Raw genomic sequence first — 17,538 nt, 5'->3', positions numbered from 1 at the left:
TGCTTTTGACTCGCATGTGTACGTTTATTATGACCTTAACAACGACAAGGTTGCTATACCGCCGGTTAAGCGTTTTGTAGCCACACCGACGCTTTGCGTTTTCTGAATACCGGTATCAAATGCAGAGCATTTCAGTAACTCACGATGTCACCCGCGTTGACGTCCGTAGTCCGCACCGTCGTTGTCCCTACTATATATAAAAAAAAATACTATCCGGCGCCGGTTTCGATCCCTCGACCCTGCGGGCGGAACTCAATGTACATGGTGCTCTACCCACTGCGCCACAAAGCCGACACAGAATGGGACGTTGCGAACGCACCTTATATCGTTGACTCATTCAAATTACTGCTGACGAGCGCTCTCTCGTCAGCAGTTGCCACAAGTGCAACAACATTAACGTAACGCAAACTACTTAACGTCGTGCGCCCCCGGAAATGCTCTGCATTTGATCGTGCCCCTCGCGAGGGGGATGTTTCACTGCGTCTTCTCTCGGTCGCGGGACCCGTGGCGCCATCTGGCGGAGGCGCGGCACAACTCGTAGTTTTTTTTGGTTGCCCCGTCGCGCACCGAGAGAGAGGCGACGGAGTGCCAGGGTGCAATCCCAACAGGCATCGCAAACGATGTTGGCAAAGTGGCCTCGTCCACCATCTGCTGCACCGACAGCGCATCAGCGCACTTGTGTGAAGGCGGAATCAGCTGTATATTTGGGGTTACGAAGGGCATCGCTCTCACGTTTGACAGCCGCGGTCCGATCGTCGTCGGTGGTTTCCTTTTGCGGCGTTCGCGTACATTCCAGCATATTTTTTTTCTGAGTAAGCTTCACGGTGCAACACATAATGCGGGGAAGCCGGCTTACAAAGCTCCCATCGCTCTCCCCCCCTCCCTCTTATACGCCCTCTTATATTAAAATACGAAGCGCACGCAAACAGGTGGCCGATGCAGGGGTTTATCCAGATTTTAAATATTGGGGGGGGGGGGGGGGTGTTGAAATCCCCCTGTGGGGTTGTTGGGGGGGGGGGGGGGGAGGTTGGAGGGGGTATAAATCCCTGGCTGGACAGGATGCTTGTGGTTTTGGAAGCTTTTTTGGGGGGTGTCGAAATCCTTCTGGGGGGAGAGGGGTGTTAGGGGGTGTTGAGGGGCTGTATAAATCCCTGGGCCGAGAATACAGGGTGTGCATAAGTGAGGAGGAGGAAAGCGTCTTTTTCTTTGTCAACGCTGCGGTGTACACGTACGGACGCAGAATATTTGCCGGGGTAGCCATATAGCTCGCTGCACAATGTAGCGAATCAGAATGGGAAATGAGGGGCTCGTTGAATTAAAACAAATATTGGTTGGCAGTCAAGAAAACCTCGGAAAGCAAAGGGGAGAATGTGGTAGGTCATTGAAACAGATAAAGAATTTGGAAGGACAGAAAGAAAGTGGCCCTCGCTACATGCATAGCGAGGGCCTCTGTTCTGGCAGTCTTGGTGCCATAGGGAGCTTAATTAAGAGGGTTCAGCGGTGATGGACCACTCTCGACATGTCGTAGAAACTCGAGTCACGGCCCGGGGGTTAAAAAGAAGAAGGTCCCCTTCACCCCGACTAGTCCCAGTGGCGCTGGCTACCACCCCCAAGCGCAGGAAACAAAAAACCTGAACATAAATACCCCAGAAAGTGGAAGGGAAAATAGACCCGCCAGTAGCGTAGTGGTCATCGCACCAGACGCGTATTCTGGGGGTCGTGGGTTCGGATCCCACCCGGCGGGAATTTTTTCTCCGCTTTCTTTGTCTTTCAAAATTCTTTATCTGTTTAAATGACCTACCACATTCCCCCCTTTGCTTTCCGAGCTTTTCTTGACTGCCAACCCTTATTTCTATCTTATAATACAAGCCCCTCATTTCCCATTCTGATTCGCTACATGCAAAGCGAGGGCCTCTGTTCTGGCAGTCTTGGTGCCATAAGGGGTTCAACGCTGGTCGACCACTTTTGACATGTCGTAGACACTCGAGTCACGGCCCGGGGGTTAAAAAGAAAATCCCCTTCACCCCGAGTAGTCCGAGTGGCGCTGGCTACCACCCCCAAGCCCTGAAAACTAGGCGTGTACGAATATTCGAAAATTTCGATTATTGCTCGAATAGTAAATATGGTATATTCGTATTCGCTTCGAAAACTATGTATTCAAAACATTTCGAATAATCGAAAGGGTTCGAATAATCGGCTATAATGGAATATTTGGATTGATTAGTTTAAGGAAAGGACGCGGCTTTTAACTTCGGAAAAATGTCCGAAACATCGTTTGTTTGAATGCCACATATTCGGCTTCTATGTTTTCTATCCTGTGCGTTTGCAAAGTTTTTCCGCCGAAAACCGTCGCAAAGTGGCATAAGAATACTTTTGCCAGCCGCGGTGACAACATGTCAGCGCACAAGGGCGAAAAAGCGGCAATTTTCGGAACGTTGTATCTCCGCAACGGTGACACCAGGCGCGGCCATTTGGTACCGTTGCATCGGCCGAGCGATCCTCTTTTCGGCCCTGGCCGTCTCTTTCGTCTTCGTTCATTCACAAACGCATGAACGACAGAAAAAAGGAAACGACGCACAAATGTAGCCAGAATAGATGCTGAAGCGCGGTTGGCCTTCTGGTCGGCGCGAGTTGAAACGGCCCTCCTGATTGGGCGTCGCTGCGGCAATGCAAGATGGCGGCCGCCTGAACTGCGTAGTGCGCGTTTCTGGGTTCATTTGCGCACCTTTGCTCGGCCAAGTTTCTGTTCAGTCATTTTATCTGCTTTAGTATTCAACAAGGACATTATCGCGATGGGAAAGCCTCAGATCACAAGTCAGATTACGGGAAGTTGCGTGGCTCGGAAGGAGAAGGTCATCGAACGCTTCCTGGTGCGCGTGACTTTACCCTGGAGGGTGATACGCGGTGTGCGCGCTTTTGATAGCGGTTCGCGAAGGGAACTTTTCGTCTGATTTGCGACGCCTACACGCTGTTGCGAACCATGGTAGCGTGGTCGATGTGGGCCGAGGTGGGTGAAGTGCCGGGACAGTCATGATGGGCAAGTTGATGAAGAAGAAAACTTCATATACAAGTATTTACATCTTGGTATGAGAGCGGGCAGTGCGCTCCTGCGCGCGCGAGGTTAAATAGGCACGTTGGGTCCATTCCTCTTAACCCCTTTTCTCCGGCTGGCGTCAGGATGCACCAATCACAAAACATGGCACTGATGGCAGCGCCACCACGCAAAACACACGCGCACACGCATGAGAGACCCCTCCTCTCATGGGCAGGTGAGCGCCAGGTTGCTCCCGCCGTGGCAATCCGCCGTGGTCAGAGCCTTTCTTTGTCCCGGCGATGTTGCACTACCACGAAGACGCCTTGCATCCCTCGGTGGTAATATTGTTCTAGTGGCCTATTGAAGACTACACGCCACAAAAGGCCAAGACAATGAGGCGCGGGCACGCCGCCGAGGCTTGCAGTGCAGGGCGCCCAGCATTGCTTTTGTTAGCACCGCCGCTGGCCGGTTGGCGCTTTGAGAAGCCACGAGGTCGCTGAAAGGCGCATAGTTCAAGTAGGCGCAAAGTTCGCCACTGTGAATACGCCGGTTCGTGGCAAGTCGATGACGGAGGGTCAAAAGCCGGTTTTCGGGGAATCAGCGTCACAACAACGCTTAGATATTGCTAGGCTTGACAGTAGGCTCGCTAGCCTTGGGAAAGAAATGGCCGACGCGACAAACGCTGCGGCGCGCACGGCGTAGCCGCTGCGCATTGGAGCATCGCCTGCCTGCGCAACCGGGTACGACTGAACGCCAGTAGTTGTAATTAATGCCTGAGACGTTAGATTTAATCTTAAGAGCGACCTGACGGGCCATGTCAGGGATAAACGAAATATGACATGTCGTGGTATACCGCAACATATTCGAGCCGTATCGCTTTCTTGCGCACTGTTTTCCTGCTCTTCGAGTAATTATGCAAACAGGCCTGAGTTCGGAATTGTCGTAGAATTTAACAAATTGAATTTTTGGGGAAATTGTTAATACCAATTCATACATCTGTAGTTTAGTGCATATTGGCTATGCTTCGAGGAATATTGGATGCCCTGAATTTCAAGCGTATTAAAAATGTGCATGTATTGAAGTTGGAGTTATGCAGAATGTTATACCAAGCTTCAAAGTAGCTAGTTTGTATCCTTGTCGTATGTAATCTCGCAATGAACACCTGCACGAAGCTGCTGCTCCAGGCAGGGTTATAAACCATACAAGAAGTCAAAACTGAGTTTTCAAATTTAAGTGAAAAAAAAGAGTGCTTCACTCGTTTCCATGGTCACAACACTGCAAAGGGAAGTTGTCCAGTGCAATACAAGCAATCAGCTAACCTACTTTGCAAAAGCCATCTCCCCCCCGTTTGGTTCGCAAACTGGGCTATGTACTCTTTCCTGAGGAGCTGAAAATGATGTTCTATGGAACAAAAAAGGCTGCAAAAGGCACTCCAATTTCAAGGCAAGGCATTCCAAAAGCCCCGTGTTCCGAAGAACACTAAAAGGTTCAACCCTAGGGACTTTCGATGGATGAAATCTATGTTGCAACTTCGAATGTTCTTTTCTCGAACGTTTTTTTTTTCCGTTGCTTGTTTCAGGGACTTCTTCGTGACAACTAGGTCTACTTTGATTTTGTCCTTTGCGTTATATTCCTTGATGAACAGTTCAGGTCGTGACACTCTTCGTTTTTCAGGTTTACTTCTTGTGAATTTTTCATATGCCTGTTGTATATTGACCTGTAAAAAACTGAAAACTAAAAAAAATTGTGTTCTAATAACAAAAATTTAAGACTGTCATGACCTCGTCTATTCGTTTGGGAATGCAAAGTACTTCGAACAATCATGTTTTAAAGGCCGCTCAAGCTCGGTAAAAGGTGTACAGAAAGCAAATTTTATAAATAAGAAAGCATTTCATCAAATTTTCGTCAAAATCCACAAAGAAAGTAAAAAGTTGTTTATGAAAGCCATGTCATCCCTCAATTACTCGATATTCGATTCAAAAGAAAGTACATATTCGCGTTCGACTCGTATTGAAAAATTTCATATTCGCACACCCCTACAGAAAAAAAAAAACCTTAACATAAATACCCGAGAAAGTGGAGGGCAAAACAGCCCCGCCGGCAGCGTAGTGGTCATCGCACCAGACGCGTATTCCGGAGGTCGTGGGTTCGGATCCCACCCGGCGGGCATTTTTTCTCCACTTTCTTCCTGTCTTTCCAAATTCTTCATCTGTTTCAATGACGTACCCTGTTCTCCCCTTTGCTTTCTGATGTTTTCTTGACTGCCTACCCTTATTTCTGTTTTTATTCAACAAGCCCTTCATTTTCCCATTCTGAGGTTTCTGGACTGTGAGAAGACCCGTCTGGTGAGCTTGGAGGGTGCTCACATAAAACCATCTGGCATATACATCAGTGAGTCTTGCAGCATTATAAAGACCAACATTTTAATTCTGTGTTTCACCAACGCCTTTACTCCTTTTTGCGCGTTTTCCGCCCGCTACAACTCGTTCCTCGTAAGGTCTACCGACCGCCTGCAATAGTTAAAATACAAAAGCACCGCTCGTGTCGAGGGCCTACCTTGAATACTTCAATGACCTTCGCGTGCCACGGTTTGGAAGGCCACTCGTCCACGTCGATGGGGCGCACGTGCAGCCACAGCTCACGCAGCGGCGAGAGCTCCGGCTGAGGCGGCGGCTGCGGCTGCGCAGGCGCAGGCAGCGGAGGCAGCGGAATGGCCAGCTCCGTCACGTGGTCCGGGTTGGGCGACACCAGGTCGGGCACGTTCGGCGGCGCGGACAGCGTGTCGGGCCCGAGGAAGAACTGCGGCACCGGCGACGGGGGCGCCAGGTCGCCGTCTGTCCGTGGGGTGGAGAAGTATTGCGAGTGTGGTCTCCCAGAGTTTGGCAAAAGACATCGCACGTGCTGCTTGCAAAGGAGGTGAAAGCGTCTGTTCGAACACGCGCATCAGGTACCACCCCAACCTCCATACCTGATGCACCACAATCGGAGCCGCCTCTTAAACGTAAGGCCCTTATCCGAACTACTAATACCCCGCCCGCTCCCGAAATGCAGTCCCTCCGCACGGATTTTGAAGATGCTTTCACTACACTCACACAGCAAACACATGAAGAAATAGCCGCTATGAAACAGACAGTACAGGACTTACACAGTGAGCTCCTGAAATGGGCCAGGCATTTAATGACCTTCACTCCAACATCCCCACCTGTCTCGCCAGAAAGCATGCCCTTAGCAGCCAATATCGACCATGACGCCGATCTATAAAAAAACAGCATGTTATATGGCAGTGGAACTGCCGCGGCTTAAACACAGGCGCATGAATTTCCAAGCACTTCTTCAATCCCTCACCTCCCCTCCATCACTTATTGCACTACAAGAGGTAAATCCCTCCCTAGACTGCTCAATTACACTGCCCACAAACCCCCATTGCACCCCTCTGTCGCCATCTTCATCCACCGCAACCTCGTAGCAACCCCTCATACCCTTACCTCACCAATCCCGCACCTACTGGTTACCATCCTACCGCCAAAGCCGTCCCAGGCCAAAATGCACATCCCTAACATATACAGCCCCCCTAAAGACCCGCACACTAGCTTTGCCTCTCTTTTCAAACAATCCACTAACGTTTGCTGGGAAGGACCCGATTGTAATATGCGGAGATTTCAACACCCTCCCCCACCTTGCTTGGGGCTACCTGAGAACCACTTGCAAAGGCCGGCTTTTCTGGGAACTCGCGCAACTACAACTCATCACATACTCTGACCCTTCTACACCTACCCGCATAGACAATAGCATACAAAAGAACACCCACCCAGACCTCACTTTTTCATATCACATGCACTCAGCAGACTGGCAAATACTACCACATACACTATAGGCAGCGACCACTACATTATTGAACTCGCTGGCAGCCTCACTCAACAGTAGCTACGTCATGCATGGCCAGCGCCTCAAATAAATAATGCTTTTAAGCTGTTTAAAGTTTACGCCGTCGCCCGAATAACATCCAGCGGCCGTGGCCCAACGACGGCCACTCGTCCAGTGAACTGACAGCGTGTAGGTAACCCTCTACCAGCATAAGGCAACAGCCTGAAGCAACAACAAAAAAGAACTCGCAAGTTTTGCAGCATCTTGAGAATGTGATCGCCATTCTCAGAAGTGATGCACTAATCACAACTTATTGTTCAATGCGATAATTATATCCCCCTATAACAACTGAAAAAAAAAAAAAAAAACAGGTGCACGCCGTTTCTACATAACGATACACATTCTGTCACATTGATATTCAGGAGGGCGTCCCCTCTGTGTCTCTCAAGCATAGGCGCGTAGCAGCGTAGCAGTGAAGACGTGCACAGGCACTCACTCTGTCCTCGGCAGCTCTCCTGCCGCTGCAGGCCCCCCCGGTCGGAGACGATGCTGGAGGCCCGGCTGCGCCTGCCCGTGGGGCTTCCGCTGCGCGTCCGGGAGCGCACTCGGGCCTCGCGCTCCCCCTCGCCCGCGGTGATGATGTAGAGCGAGTTCTTGCGGTGGTGGTGCAGGTTCACGCCCGACATGGTGCGCCGCCGGGGACGGTGGGAGGTGCTCTCGCGGAAGCTGAACCCTGTGCACAGGACAGCAACCGGCGAAACGGCGTGCGTCACATTTCAGCCACATGTACGCTGGGTGAAGCACTAAGTGTGGGTCAATTCAGTTCTGTAATCGAATCAAATCAGGTGGACTCGACGAGAGTCGGTTTACGACGTGTGCCTGCCTATATATAAATTGAGGTATACGCTAACCGATTTCTCTTCATGAATTTGAGCCAATCATCATCAGCATCATAAGAATCGTCATCATCATCATAAACAGTAACAACAGCCTACTCAGGCCCACTGCAGGGCGAAGGCCTCTCATGGACTTCCAACCGCTCCTGTCCTGCGCCGCTCGAGTCCACTGTTGGGCACCAAATTTCCCGATTTCATCCCTACTGGCCTCCCACTTCTAGAAATAATGGCCACAATGCAAACACGCGTCGATTACAAGTGAGCGGGCCTAGTTTCACGCACTAGTAGCCGGGATAATGCAGAAATTTGGCTAGAAAAAAAACGTGTCCCTGAGTTCAATAAAATTTTAAAGTTGTTAATATCTTCTTAACGACATGTTATTGAGCTGGTGTGTGATGCTTGGGAAGTTACGTTTTTTTACGCTGTACTGCTTCCAGAGCCTGACAAAAAAAAAAAAAAAAGAACAAGAGTTTTGAGATTTCTATTAGAAAAGCGAAAGTAGTATTTGTTGGACTGGAACTGACCTGTCACGCCAGCCTGTTCCTAATTACCATAAAAACAGTGACAAGGCTAAAGAAGCGCCGTTCTTTGGTTCGGCGTTCGGTGACCCTGCAGTTGCCCCGCTGGTAAGCATGGACCCTTGCCCCTGCGCGCACTTACGTCGGAGGACGACTCCCTCGTACTCGTCGGCCGGGCTCTTGCCGTACACGTCCAGCTTGCGCTTCTGGAGGCTGCAACTGTGCTTGGAACCTGGGAATGGGCAAAAAAGCCGGGTCAGGTGGACTTTTGTTGCAACTTGGAGTGCGAAAGGCAATGGTGTCCATGGACGCGAAAACGCACAGGCAAATAACCTTTCGGAAAACACTGTGTGAAGATGGATAACCAGGGGAGCTGTCTGTGTATTATTGCTCGGTCACAAACTCCCGCTCAAACCGCACTGTCGCACCGGAAAAGCGTTCGGCGGTATTGTGAGTAGGCTTCACTGTGAAACACACCATGGGGGAAAGCCAGCATTCGAAAACCGAGCTTCCACCGATCGTTTTAAAGTCGGCTTCACTTTTTAACACAAAGACATTGCTGGGAGAACACTTTTTGAGGGGCAACATACGCCATCCTATATCGGAATGTGAAGCGCCGGGGGCGAACAGGTGGTCGAGGAAAGAAGGAGTGAGTAGGCTTCACTGTTCAGCGATAGTGTGGGAAAGCCAAGACCAAGCATACACCGATATCTTTGAAGTCGGCTTCACTTCTAAACAGAAATAAATTACGGGAAGGCATACTTTTCAGGGGCAACATACGACGTCTTCTATCAAAATATGAAGTGAGGGGTGAAGCAGCCGAAGTGAGGAGGAGAGAAGCGGCTTTCGTCGTTCTACGGACGCAAAAAGCAAATAAATGGGGGAGTTAGTCTATAACAGCTCTGCTGTTAAACGATGCCACATGTGTAGGCATTTTTCCGTGATTTAGTCTCCGTAGACCACGAATAAGTTCGTTCTCTCCAGGCTGTGGTTGGAGCAGTTCATAATAATGTGATCGCTATCTGCCCCACTGCTTTGTAAAGGGAGTTGGGTCCTCGTCAAGCTGGCTGCGACCAGCTATTTGCCCTCCGTCCTGCATTTTATTTTGTTCTTGTTAAAAAAATGCAAAATGAATGAATGAATGAATGAATCTACGTCGCCAAGCACACTGGACGACGTGCGCAACTTGATGTGCATAGTGGCTGAGACGTGAGCTCGATTCCTGAGGTCATGGGAAATTTGTTTCCCAGTCGCGGAGCTTGCACCTGGCCGAAAACTACGTATCACGTGGCTTCGCAGAGCAGCCACTTCCTTAGTCATGACGCTCCTGGCGTCTGATGAGGAGACCGATCGTGTGAGCACAAGAGTGGGTCCCGGGAGCTAGCGTCGTAACTATTTCCCGATCCGCCCAGCGCGCTATTCTGACTCCCCAACATGTAACTATACCTCTTAATCCCTACACCTTTTAATCACAAAGGGGCAGTACGTATGTAACAAGTGAGCATTTGGCTCTCGCGCTATATTGTGTTGATGGACAAACAAGTAGGCCCGCAAAGTCGCGGGCATGCCAGATTTTTTAAGTGCACGTCCTAGCTCGCTCGCTCGACCCAAGTATATAGAGCACCAAGGCGGCAACGCTGTTGTTCGCGGCGAACACCAGTCTTCGAAAGCCAAGCGGTTTATATACCTAGTCATAAGCGTTCGGAACTCGTGAAACGCTGGCGCTTGTCATACATCTTCCCGTTGTTTAGCGCAAAGAAAACTATAGGTACATTTAAGGAAAAATATACGTAATTAACCGGCTGCGCTCGCGTTCCTTTAGTTAAGAACGCCCGTTGGGTTGGTTTTTAGAGACAGTAAACGCAAAATGTGGCAGTGCAACGCCGGCTCGTGCGGGGAGAATAGCACAAAGAGAACAGAACTCCCGCTGGCGCAGTTTCAGGCAGGGGCGCGCGAGCACTGCGAAGGCGGGAAATTGGAATTTCATTTGGTGGTAACAGTGAGCGGAAAACGGCGCTAGAGCCCGTTATGGCGAATCACTGCCGTGCACTTCCGACAGCTTTCACGTCGAGTGGAACGGCTTTATATTTTTTTATGGGTAGCGCTTTCAACGGACGGAGCCGAAGCGGCGGGTCTGTTCCTCACCCTTGTCCTTGCCGGCGTCCTCGCGGGCGGGGCACAGCCTCGCCCTGAGCTTCTGCAGCAGGCTCTTGGGCGCAGCGGGCGTCGTGTCGGCGCTCTTCTTCTCCGCCTCTCCTTGGTCGTCGCCTTTTCCCTTGATCATGCGCTGGTACACCAGCCTCCCGAGGACCACAACCAGGATGAACAGGATGTAGTACATGATGAAGCCTGCGTCGACGCGTCAACACGTGAAGCGCGCCCTGTGCACTGAAGAACAGCTGCGCCTTGGGTGTATCAGTATTTTTGAAGCTTTATATATATATATATATATATATATATATATATATATATACAGGGTGTCCCAGCTATCATGCACCAAGATTTAAAAAAAGAGCGATGGAGTTACTCGAAGACAACCTAGTGCATAATGTTTGCGGTACTGTGGAGAAGTGGACAGTATTTTTTCGTTTATTTAGAGTTAATTAAATAATTGTAATTAATTATCTAACTCGGTAATTACTGTCCTGATCCCCAAAGTGTCAATGAGGCACTTGTAGGTACCCACGAAGAGAATCTAACTGCGGTATTTTCAGCGAAGAACTAATTGCGTACTCATTTATTCTGACTGATAAAGAAAACCCGCGAAATATGAAAAATACCACGTGACGACGCTCCCGCGCGTATCGTAAAGCAGCGCCCCCAAATAAGTTCATTGAAAACAACTACTTCGCCTGTCACCCGCCCGAAGAGACAGCGCATCACCTTGATAATGGCATGCATGGAAGGAGCAGCAACAGCAAGATTCGCGGGGTGCGTGCGCAATAAGGCACAAACGCGGTCGCGATTTCTTCTTTCTTTCTTTTGTTTATTTCGTTATGGCTAACTCAGAGGCACCCTGTTTGAGGGCATTGCTTTACGAAGCGCGCTCACGCGCGCGGGAGCGTCGTCACGTGGTATTTTTCATATTTCGCGGGTTTTCTTTATCAGTCAGAATAAATGAGTACGCAAATAGTTTTTCGCTGAAAATACCGCGGTTAGATTCCCCTCGTGGGTACCTACAAGTGCCTCATTGACACTTTGGGGATCAGGACAGTAATTACCGAGTTAGATAATTAATTACAATTATTTAATTAACTCTAATTAACGAAAAAATACTGCCCACTTCTCCACAGTACCGCAAACATTATGCACAAGGTTTTCTTCGAGTAACTCCATCGCTCTTTTTTAAAATCTTGGTGCATGATAGCTGGGACACCCTGTATATATATATATATATATATATATATATATATATATATATATATATATATATATATATATATATATATATATATGTATATATCCAAGTGAGGCAGCATATCATCTTTCGAGTCTCGTAGACGGCCACCACACCACCTAAATGCCCGTCGGCGTCTCCCTTCCATGCTGCCATTTTTCCAAAATACGGTGGTTTCAGCGATTGCAAAGCTAATCGATTTATCTTAGCTAATAGTCAAGCCATTCAAGACGCAAAGATATGGCACGAGGTCTAAACTGCCGCAAAAAATTATGGGTTCCGTTATTTTCAAAAACCGCCTCGGTGAACTAAAAGGACTCGGGCGGGTTCAATTCCGCTGGATGTTTTTGCTGACGGAGGCGAAGAACGAAAACCCCCGTCTTTCTAAATTTGCGGGTACATTAAGGATAACGAGGGAATTAAAATAATCTGTAGGCCTCTACTACGACGTGCCTTATTGGCTACACGCTGCTTGCACGCGCAAAACACTCGAAGTTTGGAGATTAATTTTTATAACCTTCAAATTTTTCTATTTTTAAAGCTTGGCTAAAATCACGCGGGGCGCCCTGTGCTGTTGGTGTGGAGCTAAGTCTTCACTTTTCTTCCTTTACTTGTTGCCGGGATAGCACGCGAGCCCTTGCGACGCTTGAAATATGATTGCATTTTTTTTTCATCATCCTCGTCGAGTGTTTTTGAGAGACTCAAAGTGGTCGAAAACGGGGAGCTCGAGGGCGCACGTCGGGCTTATTACAAAGCTAATGCGTGGCATTATAGCACCGTCGAGCGGGCGTACAAGAGTAGAAAATATGTTCCCAGCGCCGCCGAGGGCACAATTTGAGTGAATTGCGCATGCGCCGTGGACTCGCGGGGGCAGTTTGCTTACTCCTGTTATTCCGCAGCATGTGCAATACAAAAGTAAGCAACTCTCCGGTTCTCCTCTGCTTCTACTCTACGTCCCGCACCTCACCCATACATTATTTACTCTCGCTTATTGCTACGTAGGTGTCTTGTTTCAAGGTTATGGGCGAATTTTCGTTTAATTCTAAGCGAAAATGGGAAATATCGATGAACAACGACGTCAGCGCATTTTTGCCAATGTCGCAACTGCTTCCCGCAAAAGCTACTTTCTCGTATCGGGCACAGCTGCGTTATGCAGTTGTCATTTTGGGAGCTGTACAAAAGAAAGAAGAGGACCTGGAAACAGGTGTTTGCATCGATTGTGAGGGCCTTTGCCTGACAGACAGCAATGATGGCCGCTATCGTAGCTGTTCGGCGAACTCTCCCACCCTCCGTCACGCACACACCCACACACCCCGCACGCACATACGCACGCGAAGGGAAGTGAGAACGCTAAAAAAAAGGCAGGGGAGGTAGTTTGGATTGTCTGTTTTTTAAATGGAGATACCCATTGCTCTTGACAATGATAATGAAGAAAAACACGCGCCCAGTGCGTGGACCGAAACCCACGACATTCCGATTACGCGTCTGTGCCTTACCAACTCGGCTACCCGACTCTGCTTACCGGTGTATTTACCTCCGCTTGTGGGCACGTAATATCAAGAGCCTCTCAGGCGACGCGGAGCGAGAAGATCTTTCAGTCCCGGGCCGTAGCTCGAGTGTTTAGCAGCCTGTCAGGAGCAGTCACGAGCCAAAAGACGAGAGGCCCATTCAGTGGAGACTTTAGAATCTAAAATATAGTGTCGTTTGTCGCAAGATTTGCTTCTCCGCCAGCCGCTAGAGTCCCCTCATACACTATAGCTGAAGCGAATTAATCAAGGAAATTTACCAACCTATCAGCCTTGCCTTCTGACGGCGCACCCATGATGCGCACACACTGCAAGTTGCTGTGTATCCCGATACCAAGCACGCGAATTGGTTCAAAAGACACCTACGTGTACGTTCACGTAGCGGGGAAGGTAGGGGACAACTTTGCGAGAGCAGAATTGATTGATTTATATGATTTAATAAGAAAGAGGCAAGACGCCCCGGTGGGGAAAAGGTGGGGAAGAAGGAATAAAGTGAGGTAAGGAAAACAGCATATGAATTATTGAAGTCAGTTCTTGTGTAGACGCGAAGCGATGTTAATAGCAAGCGTAGCTAACCTCGTCCTAATTTAGGCGTGTACGTACGTTACTGTCTGAATTTTATGACGTCAGAACGTCAAACGAGCATCAAAAACAAGAAAAAAACTTCAAAACCGGCTGGTGGAGCGAGGTTTAGGGATGTGTGCGGCTGTGGGAAGAATATGCTACGCTGCAGAAACATATTGTAGAGCTCAGTGTCCCAAATGAAAGCTGCCACATGACCAGCCAAGCAATCTGCCTGAATGCAGGTATTGAGCTCTTTAGATCATTAAATGAGCCAACCGTTTCCCCCAAGCTGTACAATGGTAGTCGCGGAAAAGCGGTTTTGAAAACACGGAAGCGTCTTTTATAGAGCCAGTGACTTTTATTGGATAGCGGCCGCATTTGGTCACCGAATATTGGGCTTCCTTCAAAACCAGAATACTTTCTTCGTAGACAATTACGGACAAATACAACAGGACGGCGCGCTACTATCAAATTAGGTTTTTACTACAGAAGTACATCCATGGGCTTCATAACCATGTCTTCCGATACGTTGATGTTTATTTTTATTATATAGTTCTGTCGGAAAGGCAAGATTACCGCAGGGTGTGCGTTGACACCCAGAAAGCTTTTACGGTGTGAGGCCTCGGACTGAACTTCACTTTAAAGCTCCCTAAGGACAACGTTTTGCAGTTCATTGACCTTAGGTTACGTTTTTCTGACCTCCATGTTTGTTGGTGATTCTCGCCTGGGTCGACAAGCCACTCCTAAACTAGGGATCGGCCCACTCTAAAATCGTCAAGAATGGCATCGCGCCATCGGGTATCAAGTGGGCCTTTGTAAATCCTGTCCCCATTCTCTGAGCATTAGCTTCGGACAACAGGTAGCAAGGTTGAAAGCCGCTGGGTTTGCTGAAAACCTGTTGTCGAGCGCATGTGAGAAGCCTGTGAAATGGGTGAAGTCTGGGCGCAGTTCCCAGCCTAACCGAGACAAGGCGGAAATTAGAAAAGGAAAGACTGCGGTGGTGTCCTACATGCATACAATTTCACACTGTTTGAAAAAAGTGGCGATACGTCTCGACGTTGATGTTGTGCTTAGCCCCGGTAAGCCTTCTCGTGTTTGCTCGGCTGTCATGCTTATTTCGGTTGTTGTGCTATTACCTCTTTCGTTACCGCGCCTATTCAAAATCGTTCAATTTGAACGATACCTTGGGAGCCCCGTTTCATATCGTTCCAGGCGTTTCTGGAACAAGTAAAGCTATTGGAGTTAGCTCAGAAAATGCTCTTTCAAAATCTGTTTTGTTTTCATTTTTGCAACAAAAACGTGTTTTTTGACAGGCGTTTGCATCACCTGGGCGTGGAAAAGGGGCGTGGTCAGCGCGCGTCACTGCTACCAAAGGAGAATGCATGCCACTCGTAATTACTTTGCATCAGCATGTGGTTTTTGTTATCGGGGCATGAATTGCGAAGTAGACGATGATTTTGAACTCTGACAGTAATAATCCCTGAAATCAGCTGAAAATATCAAGCAGTGCGTGTTTGCAAAGTTACTTTATTATTTTAGTCAGTTTTGTTGCATTTGCGCACGTTTTTCTAAGTTGTGTTGCAGTTCTGCTTACCACAGGACCATTCACAAAGTTTACAACAGTTTCGGCTTCATTTCCGCATCACGAAATTCCTATTTGGTGCTACTACGCAGTTACCCCGCTTCAAACCTACCTGTCATGGCGCCTTGAGCATTACGCTACGGATCCTCGAAAAAAGCATGCCGCTACTGATTTAACCCCACCCTAACCCGATTTTTGAGATAAGAACTTCAAATGCAAGTCAAAAGATAACACCCAGTCTCCAGATATCAGTTCCGATGAGGAGAGCGCTTCAAACAGGCCTTACACACTGCCAGCTGTTCGCCTGCCAGTTTCGTTTCCATACGAGGGCATCTCCGGAAGTCTAGTGTTGCTTCTTAGTTGAACTGTCTATTAGGACGGAGTCTCCAATAAGTTTTGTACTTTTTCATTGAAAAAAAAAATGTTAGTTGGTGCTGCAATGCAGGAGGCTTGTAGTGCTGATCTTTTTTATCGCGCATCAGCTACTTGGCAAAAGTTTGCATAGCAGGATTCTAGCGCATCGCGGCTCATTCCTGCAAGCAAGGCTACAATAGCGAGTCAGAAGACGATAATAAACTGCAAGTTTGTGGTTTGAGAGATAGCTGACAGTGAACGTCAACAGGTATCAACCAAGGAGTTCTGTTTTCAACTTCATGAATATTTTTCCGCATCACTTGCTTATTCCGAATACTGTGCTGGCCGTAAATGCAAAGTCAGTCATTGAGAAGCTGTTTTTACATTACGTGGGGACAAATTGGTGTCTCTGATGATGTCAAACCACCAGATATCTTCCAGGGAACCACACGAAATTGCAAATTTTGATATAGAGTTTGGGCTTCACCGCATTGGCCGGGCATGACATGTGCTACCATTTTTTTACATCTTACAAACTATTCCACGCAAATCAACATTTTTTCTAGGTCATGTTTTTGAAAAGTTTCCCTACAAGATGCATCTTCCAATTTTTTTCTACTATCAGTGGTTTGTTATACACAAGTCCTTTTTTATCACTTTCTTCGACAACTGGACAGAATTTTGACTTTGATATTTTCATCACTACTATGATACAGGAAAACATTACAAAAACTGGTGTTACTGGAAAGGGTCTTAAATAATCTGCATTTTGTGATCCTGTAATTAGTCCCTGACCATTTTTTTTTTGCAGAAAAAAAAATGTTTCTTTGGACCACTAAAAGTCAGTAAATTTTCCCGCGGTAGCGAAAGAGTTAAACACACTTATAAGCTTGTGGCTTGCAGCATGGAGGTGGTCTACAAGATGCCGTTGAATGCAAACGTTTTTATATCCGTCAAACAGGACGCCGTTTGAATATTCGCCTGCGCGTTATTGAAAGGGCCTTGGAAACCGATAAGCTTTCACACCTATCCGCGCATTGTTTGTCATATGGGTGCCAATCTCTGTTCGACGAAACTGCGATTTTACTTGCACACTGGGACCAAAAGACAAGTAAAATTGCGGGGGCTGCTCACATTGCGCATACCTACCAGGTTTCCCGAATTTTCCGGGAGACTCCCGAATTTTCATGGTTTTGTACGATTGTACGACCGAAACAAAAATCTCCAAAAATGCACCCGTCTTCGGCTTAATCCTTTTCCCACTATGGCCACAATGCACCGGAGGTATACCTGACAATCCAACCCGACACCAATTGGCATCGTTATCAGTGAAGTGCTTAAAAAGCGTAGTCGGCCATGCGCAGACGGTGAACCTGTCCGTCCCATTGTTAGTTTACTGTTTATAGAAACGCAGCGCCGCCGCAACTTTCATTTACGCACGAGCACGGCCATTCTGAAGGTTTAGCAAGTCTCCAATGGTGTAGCTTGTTGTTAGTTTAGACGAAACAACAAAACAGTTCAGTTCCTCTGTTTTGTATTGCGCTTGCAGTATGTACTATTTCCAGGACTTTCTGAAAAGGGCGGCGTTAGCAATGTCGAACATTTAAGTGGTGTACCTTGTTGGTAGTTTGGGCGAAGAAACAGTTCATTTCTTGCTATCTTGTAAGTAAATAAAAAAATGTGTGTAAAGTTACCCATTGTGTTGTTTCATTCTGTTGTTGACCCCCCCGCCCCCGGTAAGATCTCCCTAATGCCATCCCGGCAAATCTGGCAGGTATGCATTGCGAAAATGGGTGACAAGTG

General features: G+C 48.0%; 1 protein-coding gene and 1 non-coding gene across 3 annotated transcripts in view; one reads left to right on the top strand and one right to left on the bottom strand.

Moving 5' to 3' along the window:
* The window catches only part of LOC144144399 (mitochondrial sodium/calcium exchanger protein-like), a 118,274-nt gene that overhangs the window by 8,748 nt on the left and 91,988 nt on the right, over window positions 1-17,538 (bottom strand). For both annotated transcript variants that reach the window (XM_077675828.1, XM_077675827.1), the window contains exons 7-10: window positions 10,458-10,661; window positions 8,455-8,544; window positions 7,395-7,631; window positions 5,591-5,868 (exon numbers count right to left, since the gene is read on the bottom strand). In XM_077675828.1, the coding sequence (XP_077531954.1) occupies window positions 5,591-5,868; window positions 7,395-7,631; window positions 8,455-8,544; window positions 10,458-10,661 (809 nt within the window). The remainder of the gene's footprint in view (window positions 1-5,590; window positions 5,869-7,394; window positions 7,632-8,454; window positions 8,545-10,457; window positions 10,662-17,538) is intronic.
* Trnat-cgu (transfer RNA threonine (anticodon CGU)) lies at window positions 1,672-1,744 on the top strand. The gene has a single exon. It is a non-coding gene; the product is annotated as a tRNA-Thr (tRNA).

This window comes from Haemaphysalis longicornis, unplaced genomic scaffold (genome assembly GCF_048455015.1).
Source record: "Haemaphysalis longicornis isolate Haplotype H1 unplaced genomic scaffold, Haemaphysalis longicornis Haplotype H1 scaffold_7, whole genome shotgun sequence".
NCBI classification, from domain to species: domain Eukaryota; kingdom Metazoa; phylum Arthropoda; class Arachnida; order Ixodida; family Ixodidae; genus Haemaphysalis; species Haemaphysalis longicornis.
This window is presented reverse-complemented; position numbering and strand designations above follow the sequence as displayed.